General features: G+C 43.5%; 1 protein-coding gene across 11 annotated transcripts in view; it reads right to left on the reverse strand.

The window, feature by feature from the left end:
• Window positions 1-1,386: 1,386 nt before the first annotated feature.
• Window positions 1,387-27,262, reverse strand: part of LOC147421578 (flowering locus K homology domain-like) — a 53,410-nt gene continuing 27,534 nt past the window's right edge. Inside the window, exons 4-8 of one of the 11 annotated variants that reach the window (XR_015186872.1) lie at window positions 13,859-14,007; window positions 13,497-13,766; window positions 13,004-13,086; window positions 12,357-12,551; window positions 1,595-1,731 (exon numbers count right to left, since the gene is read on the reverse strand). Coding sequence is in view for 5 of the 11 variants with exons in the window: in XM_086503798.1 (XP_086359924.1) it covers window positions 2,619-2,999; window positions 12,357-12,551; window positions 13,497-13,766; window positions 13,859-14,007 (995 nt within the window). In the remaining 6 variants the exon portion in view is untranslated. Of the gene's footprint in view, window positions 1,732-2,067; window positions 3,000-12,356; window positions 12,601-13,003; window positions 13,087-13,496; window positions 13,767-13,858; window positions 14,008-27,262 lie in introns of those variants that run through there. The other 10 variants (XR_015186874.1, XR_015186873.1, XM_086503796.1 and 7 more) reach the window with 10 other exon arrangements.

Consider the following 27,262-nt stretch of genomic DNA (forward strand, 5'->3'; position numbering starts at 1 on the left):
GTTTTAGTGGGCCATTACTATTTTCGAACCCTTATCTGCCACGTAGGTAGGGAGAGGGGCTCCCATCACCGCTTCGGCGTACGGCGTGGTATCCCTGGCCCCAGGAGAGCCGGTGTGACCCGGTCTTAAGCAAAGTCACCAAAAATGGTGATAAAAACCTTTTACAGGCATTTAGGTGTGGATCGCAATCCATGAGCGATGATTCTAGACAAACTTATAATACCACCACGAGTTTATAATTATAAAAAAATATGTTCCTTTTTTCAAAAGCCTTGGATCATTCTTACCAACTTTGCACTAACACAAACACAGTTGCTTCGAACCGCGTTTCCATTTATGGATTTTTATCACAACCCAGCAATCTAATTTTGCAAAGTCTTAAAAAAGGGCAACTCACTTTTTTTAAATGTGAGATGCTTTAACAGAAAATATGATTTGGGGTTCACTTTGCACAAATCCCATGCGCACGGAGTTCTTTTAAAGAGAAGCTTTGACTAAATCTACTTATTTAGTTATGATCTAGAGAAAATTGCAAAAATTCAATGTTGCACCCAACTCTCATAGCTAAATACAAAGCAAGCTTTTATTAGAAAAAGTTGAATTCTTCATTTAAAGTACAAAAATTCTCACGTTTCTTTCCATTTTTATAGTTCATATGACATTTTAAGACCTTTTTTTATTGCCTTAAAATGTTTTTTTTTTTAAAAAAAAAGTATTGCTCAAATGGATTTTTTGTAGTAAAAAGTGCTTGAGTCGATCACTTTTCAAAATGTATTACGTGGGTTGACCGGAGAGGATTGGCAACACTGCAAAAGGTATGCACACAATACCGAATTGCCCTGAAATTGAGAATATGCCCTCAAATTTAATACACCTCAAGTTTGGCAATCTCTCCAAAATTCTCATGTATCTTTAATTTTGCCAAAATTCCCATTTTATTCTTTGTTGATTTCACAACTGTTCTTGAAGACAATAAGTTTTCAAGAAAAAATAATCTCTCTCTAGACAAAAGATGATAGAACTGATTTTGTGGGCTCATGGGATGAAATAGTATTGTTCATAAACATATATGCCATAAGTTCTCGGTTATTGGTGACAATTTTTATTCAAGGCACTCAGATCTTTACCATTGGATAACTACATGAAGCACGGAAACTACTATTGGGATTGGAAAAAGCAAGATCTCAGACGAGTGGAATAGGATAACTCTCACCATTAGGTCTCTGACGGTTTGATGTATGCGATGTTGGGGCTCCTTGTGAAAAGCCTGGTCATCGGTCTCCTTTGTGGCCATGGCTCAAATTGACCATGGTGCTCATGTAATGGCCTACTCTTTTCAATATAACCTCACATATTGTAAAAAAAAAAGAATTAACTATATGAAACTTTGAGCAATTTTATAATTTTTAAACAATTTGGGGGTTTCTACAAAATGCTTGCAATTTTTCTTTTAGAAGTAAAGTGTAAAATTGGAGGAATAAATGTAAAACCTTGCAAGTCACTTTAACTTTGAGATGGGGGTTTTCCAAGTAGTGATGAAGGTTCGTGGGGAGTTGTAGACAAACTTTGAGATGGGGGATTTCCAAGTAGTGATGCAAATCCATATGGAGTTGTAGACAAGCTTTGAGATGGGGGTTCACCAAGTAGTGATAGAGATTCATAGGGAGTTGTAGACAAACCTAGTGTCGAAGAGTAGTGAGGAGTTGGCACATAAGCTCCCGCCATAGATTGCTGCATTAAAGCTAGAAAAATCAATCTTTCTCTTACAGTTTTGCGCACACACGTGCGCTCATAGGTTGTCAAAAAATTGAAACATACATATAGTTCCTTGTGCAATTTTTGTGGATGATGTAGTGTCATTCATACTAGAAGTACGGCACATTTGTTTGTTTTAAAAAAAATTAAATGAAAATGAAATCTTTGGCAACCAAGACTGACCTAAAGGACTGATCTACACCCTTAGTTAAATCTACTTTGGTTAACCTGCCTTAAAGGCATAGAAAGAAAAATAGAGAGAGAGAGAGAGAGAGAGAGAGAGAGAGAGAGAGAGAGTATCGTCCCCCGGAGGTCAAATATGGCATATGGGGCCAAATAAGACATTACAAAGGTAGCTTCATCATATGATTAAAATAACTCAATTGATTGTAGAAACTCGACATGGTAGCACTAGCTTTTAGGGGATCATATTGAGGGGCACATGAGCCAACTAGCATAAAATGGGGAGAAGGGGGACAAAATGACAAAATGAAGAGAAAAATTCAAGGGTATCTTTTGACGATAACAATGGGGTCTTTTTAGAAGTTCAAAATTCCTGAATGAGAGCTCACCCATCTCAATAGACTGCCCATTTCCCTTGTTTGTGGGCATCATGCATTTTCTTGACTTGCTTGCTTTGAGTTTGAGTTGGTTCTTCGTAGTTAATTCCTTGGTGATCCACAACTTCGTTCCCTTGAGGAGAGGAGGCATGATTGGCGTAAATGCCTCAACCGCTCCTCTTTGTTCTTGAAAGTAAGTGTGCATTGCTCGAGTGGCAAGCATCTATTTGTCATTGATCCACGAGACTTTGCTCGGCTGAATAGTGACCAGTTGAAGGATGTCATTGATCTTGATGATTGCTTCTATGAGAGTGTCCTCGATGGTACACCATGGTGATGGGAGTCCTCCGATTCTAACATTAAGGCCAAGGGATTCTCATAGCTCGTGTTCTTGTCGATCTTCTGTGTCATGCCATTTGTTACTTCTTGTACTTCCTTTTGGACCATCGCGGCAAGTCGGTGATGGAGGCTCTTTGCTTCCTTCATGTTCTCAAGCTTGTGTAAGCATTTCTTGAGGGCTACATTCTCTCTGATGAGCTCTTGGATATGGGTCAAGGGCCTAGATTCTTGCATCTTGGCGGGCGAGAGAGTCGTTAGGCGCGGTAACAATAAAAATCTTGTGTGCACGTGAGGCCGGTCTGCTAAGAGTGGACATCGCCCTGAACTGTGTGCGAGAATTGGTGCCTATGGTGAAGTGGATCTTTGAGAGAGAGAGAGAGAGAGAGAGAGAGAGAGAGAGAGAGAGAGAGATGATGAAATGAAATGTTTATATATGTCTGCAAAAGGCTAAAAAACTTATGAGGCAAAAAATTACATCATTGTAGTATGATCCAAGTTTAAATTCTTAAAGAATAAGGTAACAAAATATGTGAATAACAAGAAAACTATTAGTGCAAATCAGTCAAAGCAAATGATCGACAACTTGATTTGTATGTGACACATAAATGTTTGGCACCATGTGTCTAAGTCCATAAGTACATGTACTCTGCACATGCAAAGTAAATCCCAAAACTAGTGTCGTTCTCATGAAAAGATGAAGAGCCTCATGTGGAGTGACTATCCTGACCTGAATGTAACAGAGTCTCAAAAAAATACTATCTCCACAATCTAATGGACTGGCATCTTTAAACTTAAAGAACCAATGCCCATACTAGAGCCAATTTGTGGCCTATCTTCCACAATATGTCTCCTCAATGGGCTGCCCCTATAAGTACCCTCACATGAGCTCTCTCATGGGTCACTGCATCATGAAGTTAAGTCTCCTTGTCTGTAAGAACCTTGTAAGAGCATTTGTGCCTTTCAATGATGGCTTTGATGCGGAGATGGTAAATATGATGGTGACATGATTGTAGCAGGGCTCCAGTGTCACAAGCACTGGACAAACAATTAGTTGCAGTTGGGATGGGGTTCACATTGGACGGCTTTTGTCTGGGCAGTGAAACATGGCAGGCATACGGGTGGTGGTCTAGCCGATGCGGGGCCAGACCACCATGACCACAGTTTGGAGATAGTCTTAGCTAGATTGGATATTTGTGAGCCGTTGGTGGCTCTTTAGGGTTGTATATATCCGTAGCTGTTTGGGGTTATCGGGCATCATCTACTTCATGTGGGCAGTAGTCTAGAGTCTATCATCTTAAGTTATACACAACACGTTTGCACTATCCCTGCACATCTGAGCCTCGACACCCCATTGTACCTATAAGTTCTTGGCTGGAGCTGAGTGTGCTGCCATGCCAGAGTCTACTGGCTTCTTTGAATTAGTCGAGTCCCATATATGTTCAGGTTCTACTCTTGATGTCGCTGTGTTGTTGCTCTGATGTTCCTTATTTTCTGTGTTGTCATTCTGTTGGAGTGAGATGTCACGCACATTGCACTGAGGAGCACCCACTGTAGAGAGCATGACACATTATCTTAACTACAGGTGCTCTCATTTTTGGCATGCCCTGTGGGACCTCAACTGAAATCTCACTCCGTGGAAAGTCCAGTCGAGGAGCTATTGGGTTTAACCTCTCTGTCTTGGTCTATTGGTTTCGATTGGGTTGGGATGCTTTAGCTTGGTCCAGTCTAGTTTCACCTTGCTCTGCTGAGGCTAGACCTGCTTGTTCAGTCTCTCGTCCTGGTGTAGTAGTCTCTCGGCCTGGTCTAGTCCTCTCTTGTCCAAGTTTAGCCAAGTGGTCCAGTCACTCGCCTTGGTCTAATGGCGTTTGGGCCAGTGTCCAGTAAGTTACAAGTCTTCGTGCCCAAGGCTTGGGTGGGCTTCTGGTTCTTGTAGCAAGGCAGTCAAAAGAGCGACAAAGCCCACTACTAAGTCCTCTGAAGTACTACCACATGAAGCATCAACCCTTCGTGCCAAGAAGAAGTCCACCAACCCCATTAATCCTACCTTCCCCCTCAACCAGTTCTACACCTCCCCAGTCACCCCCATCAATAAAGTTCTCATCCCCTGTGTTACAACAAGCTCCAGGAGCTTGTTCTGCACAGACAACCATGGAGGAGCTCACAAGCGTTCTAGCTAAGGTGAATATTAAGTTTTCGACTTTCAAGGGTCTCTCCACAGAGGATGCCGATGACCATGCCCGGAGGTTTGTTTCCCTCTGCAGAGGTCGTGGCCTCAACGGAGAAGACGCCTACTTAGTAATCTTCCCATCCACCTTGGATGGCTTGGCAGACAAGTGGTATAGTCAGTTTGCTGAAAACCACTTTACTACTTGGGCCACATTAAGACAACAATTCTGTGAAGCTTCCAGACCAGGGGAATTCCAAGAGAAGGTTCTGGATGAGTTGGCCAACCTAGTGCTCCAGCGCAATGAGAATTTTGCAGAACTCATGACCAAAACAAAGTCCCTCGTCACCAAGCTTCCTCAACAACCAGGTGAATTTAGGGTGAAGAAGTGGGTAGAGAAGGCTCTTCCTAAGACTTCTCAACAAAAACTAAGAGAGAGTCTCCGACCTGAAGCCAATCAAGAGGAGTTTGTTGCTACTGCAACGAGGATAGAGGGAGCAAGGAAGCTGTTCACACTCTCCTTAGGTAGAGACTACCTCTGTACTAGTGGACAGTCCATCTGACCCCTTGACTCCTTTATGTAGGGAACTAGAAGCCCTAAAGTTACAGCGCGCTCTTTAGGAGGAGGGCTTCTTCTCTCTTAGACATGAGAAGCCTCCAAATCACGAGGCTTTGGATCAATCAAGAAAGAGCTAGAAGAGCTCAGGTCTGAGTAGGAGACTAAGACCATGGTACGGTGTAGCTCATGCCGGGACATGAGGACAAGGATTGCTAGTATATCAAGGGATTGTGGCAAATACAACAAAGTCTCGGTCCTACTCTCCAATAGGGGTTAGCATCGACATGAGGAGCAATCCTTCTCTCTTAGACATGAGAAGCCTCCAAATCACGAAGGCTTTGGATCAAATCAAGAAAGAGCTAGAAGAGCTCAAGTCTGAGCACAGGAGACTAAGGCCATCGTATGGTGTAGCTCATGCCGCTCTCTAGGACACCCTCCACAAGGCTACCCCCTTCGCACTTATTGCCACTTCTACAAGAAGTCGGGACATGAGGACAAGGATTGCTAGTATATCAAGGGATTGCCTCAAATACAACAAAGTCTCGGTCCTACTCTCCAATAGGGGTTAGCGTCGACATCCAACATGGTTTACCCCTATGGCCATCCAAACTACAGCGCTACCTTTGCTCAATACCCCTACTGTCCAAGGTATGTTAAGTACTTTTCTGTCTCAAAGTTTTTATCATGCTCATGCTCCCTCAGCCCCTCAGAGCTTCTACACCTCAGCCTCCCTGTTTCGTCCATCAAATCGGCCCATTTTATGCTAAAGATGCAGAGAATATGGGCATTACCAAAGCAAATGTCCTTTACCTGAAGGGTCTCCTCCTTGCCGTCATTGCCCTGAGTCCAAGGACCACTATAATAAGGATTGTCCCAAGCAAAGGACATCCTCGTCTTCAGGCTCAACTCAAAACCAACAAGAATTCACATTTGCAAAGATCAATCTGATCGCAATGAACACCATCCCTCAGCCGTCACCTGCTACTCATGTCGTTAGGACACAACAAGTGGAGGAGCATGATGGCGTCCTCACTCGGGCACAAAGAGAAGCTCTTGGTCTCAGCTTGCCAACAAGTCCATCTCGTCCATCTCCACTTCCACAACCTGGCCTACTTGACCCAACTGACAAGCCCTTCATTGATGCTAAGAGCAGGCTAACCTCCATGCTATTTGACATTGATGGAGCTTTGTTGGAAGCAGTGCCTGACTTGCAACAGACCAATGTCCCAGAGGGAGCCTAGATTGAAGGAGCCAAGTCCACAACAAAAGCCATCTTGAAGAACACCTTTCAGCAAGTGTCACTTTATGATATGCTCCGGCTCGATGCAAACCTTAGAAGTGACACCATTTCAATCATTCGGTCTCTGTACCGGAGTGCAGGGCCTACTGGCCCCCGTACGGCCCTCAGAGTCTTACATGATATCCAGTCGCTCTCCCCAAAGGACAGTCTATCCAATGGGCACAGTGGACAAGGTGCCTCTGAAGGTACAAGACTTCACCTTTAGCTTTGATTTTGTTGTGGTCAGTCTTCCCAAGGTTAAGGGACGATTTCCTTTGCTTATTGGTAGACCATGGTTGCGGCACACTAAAGCACTTCATGATTGGGAAACAACGCCATGTGGATACATACACCTGGCTCCCCCATGCAACCAATTCGAATCAAAGGAGGCATGGATCTAGTAGTTCATCACAGTTCTTTGTTAGTACAGTCCAACCCCGACCTAGAGCAGCCTACCTCACATGACGGGTCCCCGACAAAGACCTATTGCAGTGGTTGGAAGCTACCACATCAATGCCATGCTATGTGGTCTCTATTCAACGCTTGCTTGTGGATACACCCTCTTTCCTTGATCCTCAGGCTGAAACCAGTGACCCAAGTCATCCAAAAGCAAGTGTGCCAGTCCTAGAAGCAAGTGTGTCACCCCTTGATGATCATGCTTCAAGTGCCCCCTTGATGGAAGCCGTCGGCCTTGGTGAACCTATAACACACCATAGAAGGGGAAAGAAATCTCCTTTGCAGGAGTTTGCCAACGTCCCACCTGTCCCTTTAACCTCTCACGTGTCTGACGCCCCGTCCACTCAAAAGCACTCTGTTGTGTCTGAGGACTTACCCTTTGAGGAACTTCCACCAGGATGGTTAAAAGAAGAGTATGCGGAGTTTCCAATCGATCAGACACCAGCCCATGATGTTTTGAAGCTCCAAGAGGTAGTTCAATCTTCATCTTCTGATGCACCCTCCCCAGCTACACCTCCCGACCTGGTCAGAGAAGTCAATCTGGGCGACCCTGACAACCCTCAACACATCCTCTTAGTGGCTTGGTTATGGGAGCATTCCACATTACTCGATCAAGTAGTCTCTTTCATGCACTCTTTTAAAGATATTTTTGCTTGGTCCTACAAAAAATTGAAAGGGATCCTACCAAAATTGGGTGTCCATACTATCCCTCTGGTTAAGGGGATTAAGCCAATCAGAGGCCGAGCTTACAAGCTCAACCCGAAGTATGCACATGCTAACAAGGCAGAGCTAGAAAAAATGCAAGAAGCAGAGACCTGTGGAGCACCCTGAGTGGTTATCACCCATGGTCATAGCGCCTAAGAAGCAATCCAATAAAATCCGCGTATGCGTCCACTTCCGCGCTCTGAACAAGGTAACTATCCCAGATGATTTTCCCACACCCTTTACTGAGCGTGTGCTCAAAGATGTGGCAGGACATGTATTGTACAGTTTCATGCTTGGGTTCAGTGGGTACAATCAGTTGGGCATCCATCCAGGTGATCAGATCAAAACGGCTATTGTGACTCCCTAGGGTATTTTCATTTACACTAGAATGTCTTTTGGGTTGAAAAATGCTCCACCTTCTTTCAATCGCACAATGTATCTCATCTTTTGTTGTCACAAAAATACGGAAGCGTAAACTGACTTTTAATTGTACTTCAAATACTCAAGAGAATTGGAGAGAGAGAGAGAGAAAGCTTGACACTTTATTGGAGACTAGAAGATGGCTTGGTCCCCCCCCCATAAAGAGATTATCTTTATTACTAAGGGAGAATCTTTACAAGCACAAGAACGGGGCAAAAGCCCGTCCTCTATTCTTTCCTTTCTGCTTCTGACTGAGAGAATGAGAAAACTGCTCTCTGAGTACTGAGAGGATTTTCCCTCTGCTGTGAGATTTTGGGAAGCTCTCAAAAGCGAGAGTCTATCTTCCACAAAACTCAACAAAAGCTCTCGAAAACAAGAGTCTTACCTTCCGCTAACTGTGTCCCTTTATGCACATTGATTCCTGCCATAAAAACAAGGGAGAAACACGCAAAATGCACGCACACATGCTTGCTTAATTTTTTGCACATAACTTGAAAATGTTACCTGAACACGTTCCAATGCCGAAATAGAGACCTTTTTCGTGATGGAATCGCACAAAACTTTGTGTACGCATAGTGTAGGTAGAGAAGAACTAGATTCTATGAGTACTTTGCTGAAATTCACCCTAAAAGAGATGATTAGGGGCTGAAAACAAAGAATTTACAGCCACCACACTCTACGGAGAGAGTGCCTGCTACAACTTCTCACGACGAATCTTCACCAAAAGCTGGCTATGGCTATGAGAACCCTTGTTCTAGAAAATGGGAGCACGAGGCCACCACATATGTCGCAAGGGGCTGCTCTCAAGCTTCCATGGAGGGCTCCAATGTGTAGAGCACACTCACAATAGGGGGTAGGAGCACTGCCAACCTGAGAAGTGGGGAAGGGGGTGCTCAAGAATCAAGCCAGCCAGAGGGGGGCGCTAGGAGAAGAGAGGTGAGAGTGAGAGTGAGAGAGTCACTTTGCACTTGGCACACTTGCTTAATGAGGATGAGAGTGAGAGTGAGAGAGTCACTTTGCACTTGGCACACTTGCTTAATGAGGATGAAAGTGAGAGTGAGAGAGTCACTTTGCACTTGGCACACTTGCTTAATAACTTTAAAACCATTCAACTTTCACATTTAAAAATTTCTAAGCTATTAATGAAATGTGCAAATTAACTCACAACTGCACACATGGATGCAACTAATGAAATGTTAGTCGCTCCCCAGCACAATACCGTACTAGCACTGCTTTGGCATTACTTGTTCGCACTTGTCCGACCATTTGGTCCGGCACAAACAATTTAAAATATTTTAACTAACTTATCCTAAGGCCTAAAAAATAATGCAAGCCTTAAGATTACTGTCCTAAGGACCCCATCTCATTCCTCGAGAGTGCTTGCACTGACGCACGTAATTTTCTGAGCCTGAAATCTGAAGCTACTATCTACCCCTTCATTGAAGACCCGATTTCCCAATCACTAGGGCTTCATGGTATTTTCTGCTAGGGTCTCCCGGCCAAATTTGGGAGCACCCGAGGCCCTAGAACTACTAGTTCTATTCTAATGTGCACACAACTAATTAGATAATTATTTTCTCGTAAATAAATCAATTATTTACAAAGTCTGACATTGTTACGTCCCTCTTGGTTCTAAACAGTTGGCCTCAACTGTAGAGCGTCAACATAACTATGCAAGATGTCTGGGTAGTCCTTGAGATCGAACCTAGTCATCCACTGTGCATCTAAAGAGGTGTAATTCTTGAACTTGACTAAATACTTTCGATGTAGGCTCCCGAACTTTAGTCTCTCAGAGTGGTGTATTATCTGTTCAGGTTGAAGGATTTCCTCAGTCTCTCTGGAGGATCTGCTTGTATTGGCGCCACTGGAGAAGGTCCAACGTATGGTCGGAGGAGACTTACATGAAAAGCATTATGGATGCGCTAATGAGAAGGCAAATCCAATCTAAAAGTCACTTCATTGACTTTTTCTGTAATCTTAATGCCGTAAAATTTATGGGAAAGTTTAACAACTTTCCCTTTTCCGACCCGCTTTTTCAATCTAACTTAAGTAAAACATATTGTCCTATCTCAAGATTGAGTTTCCTACTGTGCTTGTCTGCTTTTCTCTTCTGCTGCTCTTGAGTACGAAGAATCGCTTGCTTTACTCGGTAGACAGTATCATTATTGCGCACAAATTCATCTGCGACAAAGATGTTTTCTTTGGTAACCATAGTAGGAAGTAAGAGTGGCTTCCCATAAATAATTTCAAAGGAAGCTTTACCAGTTGAGGAATATATGGTATTATTATACACAAACTCAACTAACGGTAAGTACTGTTCCCATTCGGATTGTCTTTCCGAAACATAGCACTTGAGGAGGTCTAAAACAATGGCACTAGCGATTTCGCTTTTACCATCTGTTCGAGGATGATAAGCTGACGAAAAATAAACTTTAGTTTTCAAGTTCTCAAACAATGCTTGCCAAAATAGACTAGTCATGCGAGGATCTCTATCACTGACACTAGTCTTTGGCAATCTATGGTGTTTAAGAATCTGAGCTAGAAATATTCCAGCCATATGATCAGCTTTGATTGTCTTCTTAACTGGAAGGAAATGTGCTTGCTTACTGAATCTGTCTACTATAGTCAAGATTGCATCATTTCCATTCTTGGATCTAAGAAGATTCGTAATAAAATCCATGTCAATACTTTCCCATGGCGTGTTAGGCACAGGGAGTTGCTTTAGCTTGCCATAAACTTTATGTCTGTCATATTTCACTTTTTGGCATACTAAACACTCACGTACATATTTTTCAATGTCCGCCCGGAATGTTGGCCAAAAGAAATATCTTTCGAGGGCACTAGTGGTAGCAGCAATTCCCCGATGCTTCATCCATCACCTTCTGTCGTAAGGACATAACTGCCCAAATTGTAGCGAAGTCTAGATCTTAAGGATACATCTGACTGAGAGATTCTAATTCCTCATGATAATTGTTCCCATTGCATTGATCTTTGGACGCCTGGAGAGAGCATCTGCAACCGCATTCTTGTTATAGAAGTGTGTAAAATCTGAAATGGAACATTAAAAGAAAGTTGGCACATCTCATTTGCTTTTCTGATAACTCTCTGTGTGAGAAAGTAGCAAAGACTCTGATGGTCTGTCTTGATTACAAAATCAGCTCCTAACAGATAATGTTTCCAAATGGAAAGAGCATGAATTACTGCCAATAGCTCTTTCTCATAAATGGAAGGATGCAAATCTGCATCTTTAAGGCGCCGACTTTCGTGGCTATGGCTTTAGAGAGAGGTATGGATAGAGAGACAGTGAGGAAGGGTGCGGAAGAGGGATGCAGATAGGCAAGGAGAGATAGGCAAGGAGAGAGAGAGAGAGAGAGAGAGAGAGAGAGAGAGAGAGAGAGAGAGAGGATGAAGAGGAGGTAGGTGGAGGTGGTGGAGGAGGAGAAAACTTTGGTGGCCAAGGAGAGTGGCAATAGTGGTGCGAGTTTTGAACTAGATACAATAATAAGATCTTCATCTTCAACGCAAGAAATTTCTTGGGGGTCTGAACCATGCTTTTTCCATACTTCCATACCTGTATGTGTTAACCATATGGTTTCCCTAAGGAAAAGCACTGCCTCCGAACCAACAGTTAACACTAAGCTGGATGTTTAAATACACATATAGGACGTCGTTTCCTGAGGTTAAATTTTACAAAGCATTTGTCTTTTGAAGTGGTTTTTAAGATCCAAATGGTAAGAGTAAGGATCAACAATGTGACACTTCCTGTCCTGGTCTGATACATTGCGTAACAGACTTTCACAAAAGACACCCAATTATTTGTAAGTGCTGAACTGATATTACTACACTACAGTTGGTCTATTTTTTGTGTGTTTTGAAATGCAAAGAGGGCTTTCTTGGCGTTGGTAGCATCCGTATAAATGGCAGCAAGGAGCATGGATGGGTCTCGATACCCTCTCTTATGTTATTCAATGCCAAATTGAAATTCTTATACTACAGTAGAAGCACAACCACCCACAGTTGATGCAAAGGTGATAAGCCCGAAACGTGTACACTACTAAATGTTTGAAGACAAATAGATCTTTCTTGAGGGCCAAATATTGAAAAATGAAACAGAACTACCTGAACCATCTGCTCAGCTGCTTGTACTTCTGAAGCAGTACCATGAATCTCCATAGTCATCTCACCAGGGGACCCTCTAACTTCTTGCATTGTGACAATAGCCCCACTTGTCCGGCGGATGTAACTGATATTTGAACCAGCAATTCCGATAATTGAATCCATATAAGCCAATGGAATTTGCAATTTGTGAGTGACCTGCATAATTGCACAATAGTCCTCTCCATCTGTAGACACATTCTTTTGTCTGCCCCACCCATTTATTTATTCAATCAAATACTGAATGATTTGTAGGGCATAGAATAGTAATATTCACATGTACATATATTTTGTGTACACAATCACCCTTTTTTTTTGGGTGTACATCACTGATAGAAAACCTCCAATTGGAGGGAAAACCCACAATGAATGAGACGGGTGGGAGATGACACATAAGACCTCCGCAGAAAATTCCACGAATATGAAAGTAAAAAATGCAGAGCCTGGTGGAAAGATGCCACAATATGGCGAAAGGGATTCAAGAAACATATGATCGTTATTAAAACTCCAAACTGACTAATAAATCCACATAAAGAAAATGGAGGCATCTTGTCAAGACCCAAGGGTTTAAAATAAACATCTAAAACCAATCAGGACGTGGGAAATCTTACATGAAGGCATCTAGAGACTGGGGAAAGAAATCCCAAGAATGTGCACAAGACCATGGCAAATGAGCATCGGCATCTGCTGAATGCTGCTCATTCAAAATCTTGTGTTTAGCACGAAGTGCACGAAATGGCAGAAAAACTTTTTCCGTAAGAGTGCAGTAATTTTCCATTTTTGGCTCCACACTTCCACCACCAAGCACAAGACATGCGTATGCTAAAGAGTATTTCACACTTCATTTTGGTTGTCAATCTTGGCATGATTTAAAGAAAATGTGCATTTCAAAGATGCCAAACGACCATTCTCAAGGTATATTCGAGAGGGATTGGCAACAAATGCCTAAAACGTTTCCCAAAGTATGCCAAAATTGGCCGAAGGCTGAAGCAAGCAGTGACCACACACATGCACGGGCTCACACACTCCACACATTCACACACAAGAACACTCAAAACACACACACACACACCCTTACTCTAAGTCGCAATTGGTATGACAAACCTTTGCAATGATTGGAAATGGTGGAAGAGCAGGTGCTGAACTTAAAATACCCGCAGCAGGATCTCTGCCATATACTGAAAGACGTGAGTGCATTTGAGGTTGAGAGTCAAACGTGTGTCCAGATTGATGATAGCTATTATGAAGAGGTGGTGCTGAGTAACCGACTGAACCATGCACCCCAGACCAGCCAATACCAGGAATAGAAGTTGCCAAGCCTGAACCCCAAGAAACCATGGGCATACCCTGTTGACTTGGAGACTGAAGAGCATTCTGCAACAGAGAGTAAGAAAAATCTTCAGCAAGAAAGATTACACAACAACCATTATATTTGAGCTTACAAATAAAAGCACCCCTTCCGTTACCTTGGCCTCAAACAATGGCAAGACTGAATGATCCACAAGAAACTTTTGAAGACGAGAGGCAACCAACTTCAATGCTTTTGAAACCTTTTCTCCTTCACCTTGTATCTCCACAACTCTATCCTCTTGTAGGGCATACGAAGGAACCTGGTCTGCAAAGGCATGAAAAATCTTATTAAATAGGAACATAAACTTCCTGATTGCTAATCACAATTTATCTCATACTCACAGCCTGTGTCAAAGTAAGAAAGACATTTTTCTTCACAACGATTCTCTTCTTTTGCAAATCACACACCTTATTTTGAAACTTCAGATAATAATTATATAAATAAAATAAGGTGAATGCAAACTTCTCATATCAATGAAAATTAAAGGAAGTTACACAAACACAATGATCAAGCGAGTGCAAAGTTCAGTAATTTTATTGTTACCTGTTGAAGTAATCGGGGGGTTCACTATATGTAAACCCTCCATATCACATGAGTCCTAAGGAGGGTAGTGGCCCAAGAACATGCCCACAATTAATCCATTGCAAGTGGACTAGGAAGTGATTAACTAGCAATGAAATTAACTAAGGGCTTAATGGGATTAGGAGGCACTTATACCCTCATGGCTCTAATACCAATTGTTGGATTCAAAAGGATAACACAAAGAGCCATTCATAATGAGAGAATGTAGAAATAACCATGACTTGCATGATTATTGAAGTGATACAAAGGGCTGGTTGGGATGGCATGTAGGGCTGACAACCATCACGACATCATGCTCCAACTTGCAAACTTGGTCCAGTCTTCTAGGGATTGACTCTCGACTCTTTGCAGACGGTATGGATGCTTTCCTTTCTTTGATAATTCAGAGTAGATAGCCATATCATTCATGGTGTACACATTGCACTCAAAAACATACTCATATCACGCCACCAAGTAGAGGTTCACACAGAAGATAAGACCCACAAGACATAGCTCATCTCCATCCAACCTTTAAGGGGTGATGGTGTTGGCTCAATAGTTCCTCTCTCTCGTTTCTCTGTTAGTCGGGGTTCTCAGACATTTTTTTACAGCGATTCTTCTGTTTTGCAAATCACACTCACTTTACTTTGAAACTTCAGATAATAACTATATCTATAAAATAAGGTGAATGCAAACTCTTCATATCAATGAAAATTGAAGGAAGTTACACAAACACAATGATCAAGCGAGTGCAAAGTTAAATAATTTTATTGTTACCTATTGAAGTCCTTGGGGGGTTCACTATATGTAAACCCTCCATAGCACATGTGTTCTAAGGGGGTAGTGGCCCAAGAACATGCCCACAACTAATCAATTGCACGTGGCCTAGGAAGTGATTACACTAGTGATGAAATTAACTACGGGCTTAATGGCACTTATACCCTCATGGCTCTGATACCAATTGTTAGATTCAGAAGGATAACACAAAGAGCCATTCATAATAATAGAATGTAGATATAACCATAACTTTGCATTATTATCGAAGTAATACAAAGGGCTCCTTATGTAAGAGTTGGGAGCATGTAGGGCTGACAACCATCATGATAACATGCTCCAACTTGCAAAACTTGGCCCACTCTTCTAGGGATTGATTCTTGACTCTTTGCACATGGCTATGGATGCTTTCCAATCTTTAATAGCTCATAGTAGATAGCCATATCATTCATGGTGTCTACCTTGCACTCACAGACATATTCATATCATGCCACCAAGTAGAGGTTCACACAGAATATAAGGGAATAGCTGATCTCCATCCCACCTTTAAGGGGTGATGGTGTTGACTCATTAGTAGTTCTTCATTAGAGCCTTGCTCTAATTCCTTAGCTACTGTGTTGATGTGGTCTTGATCTTCAACAAACAATGTAGGAGCTCTCCTTCCTCACGCTGAATGAAGTGGTCACATTGTGATTGCTGATTGACTTTGAATTCTAAGTAGGAGATTGGTTCCTATAAAGAGTCAAATATTGGATATCAAATCATATAATATAAACAAAATCAGACTTTAGAAGACCAGATGGAAAAATGAGACGGATGATTGAACTAAACTCTCTTAGTCAGGGTTCTTAATAATTGATTCTTGATATTGCAGTTGTATGGGACCCGATTCCTTGAGGTCCTTGAGGTCAAAAGCTACAGGTCCCCAAGCTTACGGGTGAGCCGTATTGATGACATGCCTAGGAACTGAGTCAGGCATTTAGGATTTCTGTCTTGTAACGTGTGCAAGATGGATCGTGTGAGTAGAATTAAAATTCCCTTCTTGGCTCAAGAGAAATCTAGCTCCCCTATGTCAATGTCAAATTCAGTATCCTCTATTCGTAGACCGTGCATGCCCAGTCACTTAGTATAGATGCATATCCTCTGGTTGCACACGGCATGATCATCCGTATTCCCTTCAGAATCCATTAGATTCAGTCAGGGGAATTTTCCAGTGCATTTAGCCTATTTTTGGTATTTTCACTTATAATTTTTAAGTGACTTTCCAACAAAAGTAGGTAGGGCAATTTTGCTAAGTTAATATGTAAGCAAACCCAAGTTAGCACTTTCTGGCAGAAGAGGCAGCAAGAGCACATGCTCAACAGGCACCTTCTCAGCAGGACCCAGTAAGAACCTTAACGTTTTCCATTGCCGTCACCGCCAACACCCATCAGCCTCAGGGTTTAGCATCGCCATCCTCTCTCCCTCCCTTGGCATTTCCTCCCCCCAGCAAGACCATCGCCATCAATTCCCCTACTTGGCGTTTTCCCCTACCAAAAGGCAGCCTTTCCCTAGCGTTTACTAACGCTAGCAACCTCTGCAAAGGATCAGCGTTTCCAGCCACAAAACGCCAACAACGACCTGCAAATTCTTAGCGTTTCCAGCCAGCGACATCAGCCCTAAAAACGCAGATATTCAGCAGTCAAAAACGCAGATTTTCAGCAGATGAAACAGCAGCAGATCAGCCATAATCGGATGGAGAAGAACCCCCATTTTTAGCCCTCGAAAAACGCAGCCAAAACAGTCATTTTCAGCCACCGAAACAGTCCCGAAACTCAGCAGATTTCAGCCATCAAGTCGTCGTCGTCATCGCCGTCGTCGTCATCGGCATAGTCCGAGTTGCATCAGTCCATTGCATACGCATTGTACCACTTTGTGCAATCAATAAGTAGACCACTCTCGCCGACGAGAGTGGGGCCTTCGGAGGAGGGTTTTACAACGTCTCTGGTGTCGTATCTCTCTTCTCTCTCTCTCTCTCAGTCTCATACACTTGCACGCACATTGTCCATTCACTTTGTTCGTCATCATAGCACTTTCCATTAACAACGGAAGGCTCTCCCTACCATAAGAACTAAAAGGAACCTTGAGCACAGTTCGGAGCACTCAACTTGAGCAAAGCGCAAACAATCATTCCGCTGCACCTAACATTGGTATCAAAGCTTTGGCAGTGTTCTGTATCACTCAAGGAAAGAACCACAAGAATTTTTTTTGCTTGTTGAGGTCGCACGAACCCAAGTTTACTTGGGCGTGTCGATTCCTAATCGTGTTTTGTTGAAGAGTGACAGGAATCCCAAGAAAGAAGGGCTTGTCCAACCTCCTCTTGTGTCTCTTTTCACTCATTGAGAGCGGACCGTGCACTTAACGGCCGGCCAATCGATGTGAGGTGGAAAAAGCAACCTTGGTGTGAGCGCAAGGCCGCCAAGGGGTGCGCTCGTGGAAAAGAGTAGAACTCGGGTGTCAGGTGAAGAGAAGATCCTTCTTCAACGCGATTTGCAAGCGAAAGAAAACCTCAAGAACCCAAGGACCCAAGAACCCAAGACCCTCAAGAACCAAGTTCCTCGTGAACTTAAGAACCAAAGATTCTAGTGCATGGTCGCCACCCGAAGCGGAATGGATACTTCGCATATAGGTGATGAGCATGAGAGAGGCGACCAAGGATTCTCCCCACTGGGAGATTTTTCCAACCCTCCCCCTTCGCCATCTATGCCACGAGTTGTTCTAACTCCTATGGTCAAGTCAATGATGGACATGATGCTGGCACAACAAGAAGCGACTTGCATTACGATGGAACGAAATGAAAGAAACGCACTACAACAACAAGAAGCGACTCGCCTTACTTTAGAAGCGAATCGAGTTGCGTTGGCACAACAAGAAACCAATCGCCTTGCTTTCGAATGCGAGCGCGATGAACGAAATGAACGAAAAGAAGAAAGGCAAGCCGAGCGTGAAGCTCAAAGGGAGCTACGCACTCAAGAATTGCTTTCCCAAGTACTTGCCTCGAAGACCGAACCACCCAAAGGTCGTGGGAGTTCCTCAAGTGGTGCAAGCCACGATGCAGATTCCAACCATCCAATCACAGAGAAGTTGACTTTCAATAAGTATGACGGTAAGATGGATGCTACGGTTATTCATTCTTGGTTGCATCAATTTAATGCTTATTTTGCGACAACTAAGAAGATAGGAAATAGCAAAGTTTTGACGACAGCTATGTACCTTGCCGGTGATGCCATTAATTGGTAAGATAGATGCTACGGTTATTCATTCTTGGTTGCATCAATTTAATGCTTATTTTGCGACAACTAAGAAGACAGGAAATAGCAAGGTTTTGACGACAGCTATGTACCTTGCCGGTGATGCCATTAATTGGTACCACGCATGGCAAGAGGCACAGCTAACCGCGCACCTAGAGGAAGCCGACGGATTCACGCCCCTTTCCTTCGATTGGGCTGATTACCAAGACAAGCTCAAGGCGCGGTTTATGCTACCTCAGTACCTCGCACGATTGAAAGACGATTGGCGCTCTCTCAAGCAAAATGGTATGCGAGTCATGTCTTTTTCTAATCGTGTTTTGCAGCTAGGCACTCAATTACGAAAATCGGATGATGAGCGCAAAGAGGCTTTTCTCTTTGGATTGGACGAGTATATCAAGTACGATGTCGAGGTACTTCATCCAATCGATCTCAACAAGGCGGTAGCGATTGCTCTCGCACAGGAGATGAAGCACAACAAGGGAAAGCCTAAGGAGAACAAGACTTCCACAAGTACCTCGTAGACTTCTCAGAACCCTCAGAACGGTAAGAATGGTAAGAATGATAACTCTTCTAACCAATCTTCTAACAGTCTCTCATCAAAGAATTCTTCCAATGAATCTAAGGATAAGGCTAACACAATTGCTAAACCTAAGCTTACTCCAGATGAAAAGGTAGCACAAGGAATTGTAGGAGGATATATCACGTCGGAAAAGCAAAGCACTTATTCTAAGGAAAGTCGTTGTTTTCATTGTCACATTAAGGGTCACATAAAAAGAACATGTCCTAAGCTTGAATCGAATAAATCTAAAGAACCCACAACACCCACTTCCTCTGTCGATGCAATGAATGATAACACGAGTGTGTCCCAAGTTTCTCAGGACCCTCCCATTGATGATTCTCTCATTAAATGTTATGGTCGTACGTCGGGGCACCATTTTGTCATATTGTTTGACCCAGGTAGTATGCATGATGTGATCAGTTCCTCTCTTGTTGAGAGAGCCCGCCTCGAAGTTAGTCCGAGATCTCCTATCGAGGTCTCTGGCTTTCGTCCCGGTATGGACGCTCTCATCACGGAGGAGTGCCTTGATGTGTTGTTTGCAATTCAACAGACTGTTTCACTAGAAGATTTGTTGTTTCTCCTCTCTCAGGATGTTATATGATTTTGGGCATTCGATGGTTTCGTGATACTAACGCTCTCATTGATTTTGAGGCTAACACTTTAACTCTCAATGCCAAAAGTGATTCTCCTACTGTCATTCATGGAGAGGACATTGCTCATTCTCCATCTCTCATTGCTAATATGCAGGACAAGGTTGAAAGGATTCGGGATAAGGAGACTCTCTCAGTCTCTTTTTCTCCGCAGCATGACACACAGAACTTGCATGATTATGAGAAGCATGATGATTTGAATGATAATGATTTGCATGATGATTTGGATGATAAAGACAAGTATGATGATTTGCATGATCAAGATGTGATTTCGCACGAGCATGGTGATTTGCATGATCAAGATGTGATTTCTCACAAGCATGATAAGTTGCATGAAGAAGATGTGATTGTTCACAAGGATGATGTGTTAGTGGATGCTTTTTCTAGCGAAGCTAACCTCGTTGTAGATTCGATCAATCACAAAGAACCGATTTTGGCTCTCGAGTCTAGGTCCAAAGAATCCTTACAAGAAGTATTATGTGTTTGCATGATTGATACGCACACATTGTTCGAGTGTTTCATTCGTGATCGTTTCTTGTATTTTAGTCAGCATCTTTATGTGATCCCTTTTCCTAGGCATGACATATTGTATGTTGAGTATGTTTCTCTCATGGATGAGCACGAATGATGCGGATTTTTCATGAAAAGCTGAAAAGTATGCATTCAAGGAAGTCACATTCCTTGTCTCTTCCTTGGCATGACACAGTTGTAGACAGAGCACATGAAAGTATGAGCACCAAGCATGGGCATTTCCATTGTGAATTGCCAAAGTTGATTGCTCTAGATCAAACAGAAAAGATTCGATCTCATGGTTTGCATGTGTTTGATGAACAGGTTGTCACTCCGTCTCTATGTTCATCTACATTGCATACACATTCTTTAGCGAAGACAAGATTTTTTCCACTTACTTTACATGGAATAGGTATGTTCATGGTTTTGTGTTGGAGATGGTTTCAGGAATTTTCAGCCATGGAGATTCTTGAAGACGAAAGAAGCAGGTCTCTAGACGAAGTTGAAGCATCGAAGGAACCACAGAAGACTTTGAGTCACTTTCGGCGCGGCCCAAAGAAGCAAGCATTGCAGACCTTTATGAAGTTCAAGTACCGCACGACCCACACATCAGAGTGGGCCGGCGAAGAGTCCCTTCCAGGATTCCGGATGTTTTGGCGATCTCCCTCGACGCCATACAGTTCAGTACCAGTACCTCACTTTGAAAAGGAGGGGATGTCACGTGACACATCCAACCCTATGTGTCCGTGGACAAGCTACAACATAAAAGGGTTCCCGTCAGTCCAGTCAGTCTAGATTAGAAGTGATCTGACACTTTTGTGAGTCTATTCGTAGACCGTGCATGCCCAGTCACTTAGTATAGATGCATATCCTCTGGTTGCACACAGCATGGTCATCAATATTCCCTTCAGAATCCATCAGATTCAGTCAAGGGAATTTTCCAGTGCATTTAGCCTATTTTTCCTATTTTTGGTATTTTCACTTGTTATTTTTAAGTGACTTTCCAACAAAAGTAGGTAGGGCAATTTTGCTAAGTTAATATATAAGCAAACCCAAGTTAGCACTTTCTGGCAGAAGAGGCTGCAGGAGCACATGCTCAACAGGCACCTTCTCAGCAGGACCTAGCAAGAACCTTGGCGTTTTCCATTGCCGTCACCACCAACACCCATCAGCCTCAGCATTTAGCATTGCCATCCTCTCTCCCTCCCTTGGCGTTTCCTCCCACAGCAAGACCATCGCCATCAATTCCCCTGCTTGGCGTTTTCCCCTACCAAAAGGTAGCCTTTCCCTAGAGTTTACTAACGCTAGCAACCTCTGCAAAGGATCAGCGTTTCCAGCCACAAAACGCCAGCAATGACCTGCAAATTCTTAGCGTTTTCAGCAAGCGGCATCAGCCCTAAAAACGCAGATATTCAGCAGTCAAAAACGCAGATTTTCAGCAGATGAAACAGCATCAGATCAGCCCTAATTGGATGCAGAAGAACCCCCATTTTTAGCCCTCGAAAAACGCAGCCAAAACAGTCATTTTCAGCCACCAAAACAATCCCGAAACTCAACAGATAGAAGACCCCAGATTTCAGCCATCAAGTCATCGACGTCGTCATCGGCATAGTCCAAGTTGCATCAGTCCATTGCATATGCATTGTGTCACAAAGTGATGACGTGGCTACAGAGAAACCCTAATTTCAGGCTGAAAACCTAAAATCCCTGCAAACCCTAAAATCTGCCAGAAACCCTAATTTCTGAAGAAACCCTAATTTCTGCCGGGGTGTCACGTGGCAGCAGGAGCACAGTACGGATTTCCGGAATTTGCGCCGCAAATTGCATTGACAGCTTTTGGGCGTTGCTTTTTGGACTCCACGCCATGTGAGAGAGAGAGAGCTTGCTTTTAAAAGAAAAAAAGAGAAAAGACTCTCTAAGAGAGAGAGAGAACTGATGCTTTTTATTTTAAAAGCTTTTGGGGGCTCTGCTTTTGGGCATCCCTTGTACTTTTAAATACGTGGAGAGGGCTTCACTTCTTAGAGCATCTGGCCGCAGAGTCTGAGAGTGAAACCCTAGCCACACTCTTGTACTTTGATCTGATTAATATAAAAAGAAATACCGAAAGGTGCGCCAATCTTTGGGGCCAATATCTCTAGGCACGAAACTCCGCCGGGCCAGTGCAAATCTATTGTGATCTGTGAATTGTTTTGAAGTGGTTATTTGGTGCTGTCGCGGTTGATTCTTGACTTGGAGTGTCCAAGTCTGTTACAGTGGTATCAGAGCACGGCCGATTTCTCTTCTACGGGAAATCCGATCCCCGATTTCTTTTTCCGCGGCACCTATAGCTTCAGGCAATGATCAGTCGACTCCCTCTACATCTGGAGATGCGGGCAGGGATCACAACGAAGATTCCGGCCCGGAGTATGGCCCGCCTAGGCCTACTCTTGCGGAGCAGCGAGAGATGGAGCGTCGAAATTTGATTGAAGATGGCAAAATATATGAATCAGACCTCTTTGGAAGAGGTACAGACGGAGTGGCAGAGAACCACAACACCACTCCCGAAACCCGCTCTCAAGAAACCTTCTGCCTCCAAGAAATATACGGAGAAGGAACTGGAGAACGTGGTTGACGCACGGATTGCTCAGCTTTTCGACGTGCAAAAGAAGGACAAAAAGCATGGCAAAAAGCAGAAGAAAGGCACTGACGTCCCGGGATATTTGGGTCGTCGGTCGACATTCGACAAGGCAAAGAAACTGAAGAAGCGCGTCAAGTTTGAAGGCTTACCCAGTTCTTCTTCTTCTTCTTCTTCTTCTGACAGTTCCTCTAGCTCTTCAGACTCAAGCGAAGAAGACAGGAAAAGTAAAAAGCGAAGCAAGAAACAATGCTTCGGAAAGGGCAAGAAAAAGGCAAGGAAGTCTAAGTCTCGCCCAGTGAGTGACACTTCTACAGAGGACTCGTCTACGGACAATTCAGACTTTGACAACGGAAACTTTTATGCGAACAAGAAGAATTTTTACAAAGCCAACCAGTATGACTTTCTCGAAGATAAAAGTAAGAAAGTCCGAGAGTTTAAGGAAGGTGGCCAAGCACTTAAGTTTGATACTTTTTCGGGATACTCCGATGCTTCGAAGGCTTTGTCTTTTATACAGCAGTTTGACATCGCTTTCGCGGGAGGACGCTATTCAGAGCACTCCAAGATTCGGAGAGCTGCCTCTTATTTTAAGGGGAATGCTCGCACTTGGTGGTCCACGCTTCTATTAAGCAAGACTGTGCCAGTTACATGGCTAAAATTTAAGAGGCTTTTAAGGACTTCTTCATAATGCCTTTGGAGGGTTGTGATGTTCTCTTAGGGATTCCCTGGTACCACAAGAACAACGCCGTGGTCGATTATTCGGCGAGAAAAGCAACTTTGACTACAGAAAAGGGAAGAACAATTGTACTTGATATTAAACGTAAGGGCGAGTCTGTCCCTATTGTATCCGCTTCGGCCATTTAAAAATTAATGAAATCCAGTCTGTTTGTTTACTCGATCTTTATGAAAGAGTTGAGTGATGTTGATAGGACAAATATGTCTAAACTTGATAAAGAACGCCAAGATTTTCTACACTCTCACGCCGATTGCTTCTCAGAAGGCCTGCCAGGAGAGTTACCACCTGCTTGTCCTGAAGATCATACCATTGATCTGATACCTGGTAGTACACCACCGAACCGGCCAACCTACCGTGTCAGCCGAGCACAGAATGAAGAGATTATGAACCAAGTGAAAGACCTCTTGGAAAAGGGTCCTGTCCAACCTAGTACTTCACCGTATTGCTCTCCAATGTTGTTGGTTTTGAAGAAAGACAGATCTTGGAGAATGTGCATCGATTATAGAGCCCTCAACAAAATCACCATCAAGAACAGATTTCCGATTCCTAGGATCGATGATATACTCGACAAGTTACAGGGATCCTCGTGCTTTAGCGGGATTGACTTGAAGAGTAGATATCATCAGATCAGGATAGCTTTGGGAGACGTCTACAAGACAGCTTTTCGGACGACTTTTGGGTTATTTGAGTTTTTGGTGATGCCTTTTGGCTTAACCAATGCTCCTGCGACATTTAACCGGATGATGGATAGGATTTTCTGAGAATACAGGCTATTTGTTGGCACTTTCTTTGACGACATCATTGTTTTCTCCAAGAATGAGGCAGAACACAGAGATCATCTGCTTCAAGTCTTTTAGGTATTACGAGATCACAAGTTAGTGATTAATGCAAAGAAAAGTGAATTTTTCCTACCAAAGATACACTTTTTGGGACACATTGTGTCAGCAACAGGAGTGCAAATGGATCCGGCCAAGATAGAGACTATCCGTGATTGGCCCAACTTGAGGAATGTCCATGAAGTTAGAAGCTTCTTGGGACTGTGTTCGTACTACAGGCGGTTCATACGAAAGTTTGCAGAGGTTGCTTCCCCTTTGCATATCTTGACACAGAAAGGAGTACCTTTTTCGTGGGGACCCATAGAGGTGACTGCCTTTCAGAAATTGAAAGAGAAATTGACTACGGGACCTATTTTGACTTTGCCAGACTTGCAGAAGTCATTTGAAGTATATTGTGATGCTTGTGGTCGTAGTCTGGGTGCGGTCTTGATGCAAGAAGGCCATGTCATAGCTTACAAGATCCGTTTGTTCTCTAGGCCGGAGATGACAACACAGATTTATGAGAAAGAGCTTTTGGCGGTTATCCATGCTCTTACTCAGTGGCGCCATTACCTACTCGGAGCGGATTTCACTGTCTTTACAGACCACCAGAGTTTGCGCTACTTCTTGTCACAGAAGCAGCTTTCGGAAAAGCAGATGCGGTGGGCGAACATCTTGTCACAGTTCCACTTCCAGATTGTCCATGTGCAGGGACAGAAGAATGTGGTGGTAGATGCTTTGTCTCGGAAACCGTTCGTTCTGGCTATTTCCGCGATACATCATAGGAGCTTCGAGGATATGGTCGATCAGTATGCCACAGATACAGATTTTGCAGATATTTTCACATGGATACTGGATGGGGAGACAGTAGCTAGATATTCCCTTCGGGAAGGGTACTTGATGAAAAAGACTATTGTTACCATATACATGTGGTAGTGATGTGTGTGAACACACTAGGACCGCCGGGGCATTTTTTCCCTCTTTAGGAGGTTTTTTCCCCCGTGCATTGTATATACGCCCATCACTCTAGGGCTATCTATCTTTCCATTGCACACTAAGTAACACACTCTCTATTGTGTGCCTTGAGCTTCCTTCGTCTTCTCCAAGCTGTGTGTGTTTCTCTTCAACCCTAGTTCCAACAATTGGTATCAGAGCAGGTAACGTCCTCCCGGGCTTAGTCGCCAGCTGCTCCAGCACACGCCTGCTCACTTTCTCCGATTTCAGTGAGCTTTGGCGAGCGTTCGCAGGTCGACAAATATTTTGGGTGAGCTCGAAGAGCTCAGTCTGCTCAGAATTTTGATTTGGGCTCATTTCGGCCTCTGTTTCCACTACAGGCAGTACTGCACAGGCTATTTCGTCATTTTGTGCAGATTTTCTGTCATTGCCGTTTTCTGCATAACAGGTGCCTTATAGTCTTCTACGGTTTGTGCTATATAGCACAAGTTGTTCCCGCTCCATTTCTCCTATTTTCGGGCAGTTTTCACATCAGGTGCAGCATTTACCATGGCTGACAACAACAACACAGATGTGTTCAAGATGTTTGCTGCTGAGGATAGGTTGGATGGGGACAACTACCCTATGTGGGCTTATATGATGCAACATGTTCTTGTGTCAAAAGGTGTCTGGAACATTGTGCAGGGCATTGATGTACGTCCTGGTTCTGAAGATGTAGGCGATGTTGAGGATGTTGCAGGTCTTGCTGCAAGGATTGCAGCTGTTAGAGTTGTTTTGCCTACGGCAGAACAAGCTCGTTGGGATGTTAAGGATGCGCAGGCTCATGCATTGATTGCCTTGTCTGTGAAGCGCACCATTATTCCTCACATCCGTTCAGCAAAATCTGCAAAACAGGCTTGGGATATTCTAGCAGGTCTTTATGCAAGCCGCAATGAGGCTAAAATTGCTTTGCTGCGTAAAGAGCTAGAGTCGAAGATTATGCATGAGGAAGATGATATGGACACTTTCCTTGCTAGTGTCAAGGATATCAATGAGCAACTCATTTCTGCAGGTGAAGTCATTTCGGACAGTTCCCTTGTGCAGACTGTTCTTGATGCCTTACCAGATTCCTACCAGACTTTTGCTAGTACTTGGAGACTGATGACCCAAGGAAATCCTGAAGTTGTCAAGTTTGATGCATTATGCACATTGCTGTTGCAAGAGTCACTTTCTAGAAAAAACAGGACTAGGCAGCGTGCAGTTGAACGGGCTTTTATTGCTTCTCAAAGAAAGGGTGGTAACAGTAATGCAGCCACTTCTTATGGTTCTGCTGCGAGTGGCAAAAATTCTGTTCCTAATGCTTCTGCTGGCAGCACTTCGTCTGGCAATTCTGGTGATAAGGGCAAAAAGAAGATGCGTTGCCATTATTGTAAAGCCAATGATCACTTGATCAAGTCGTGTCCTAAGTTGAAGGCCAAAGAGGCTAAGAAGAAAGAGGGTGGTTCCACTGCAAATGCTGGTTCCACTACAAATGCAGCCATTGTTGAGTCTTCTGTGAAAGGAGATTGTGATGCTGATGTTGATGCAGAATGGGCTTTTAGCGCAGAGTGCACTTACAATCCTGCTGTCCATGATGCATGCTTGTCAGTTGCTGCAGATTCACATGTGTGGTATTTCGACAGTGGTGCTACAAAGCACATTACCTCACATCGTGAATTGTTTACCTCTCCCGAGTCTGTCCCTCATGGGAATTCAATTACTTGTGCCAACAACGCCTCTTATCCAGTTCAGGGAGTTGGAAAGATTGTGCTCACTGCTGCTAATGGCAGTTCTTTCACACTTGTTGATGCTCTTTATGTACCTGGGATCAAGAAGAATCTCTTGTCTGTATCCGCACTTGCTAGACTTGGACTTGTAGTCAAATTTGTGGATGACAGATGTACAGTTCATGATCTCAGTTTTGGTGATGAAATTGTTGCATCTGGCCTTTTGTGCTGTGGGCTGTATAAGCTCACTTTGTATGACAAGTGTGGACAAAATTTTGCAAATGCTGTTGCAGATTCAAGGGCTATTTCAG

The sequence above is a fragment of the Adiantum capillus-veneris genome, chromosome 27 (assembly GCF_014529385.1).
Source record: "Adiantum capillus-veneris isolate H3 chromosome 27, ASM1452938v2, whole genome shotgun sequence".
NCBI classification, from domain to species: Eukaryota; Viridiplantae; Streptophyta; class Polypodiopsida; order Polypodiales; family Pteridaceae; genus Adiantum; species Adiantum capillus-veneris.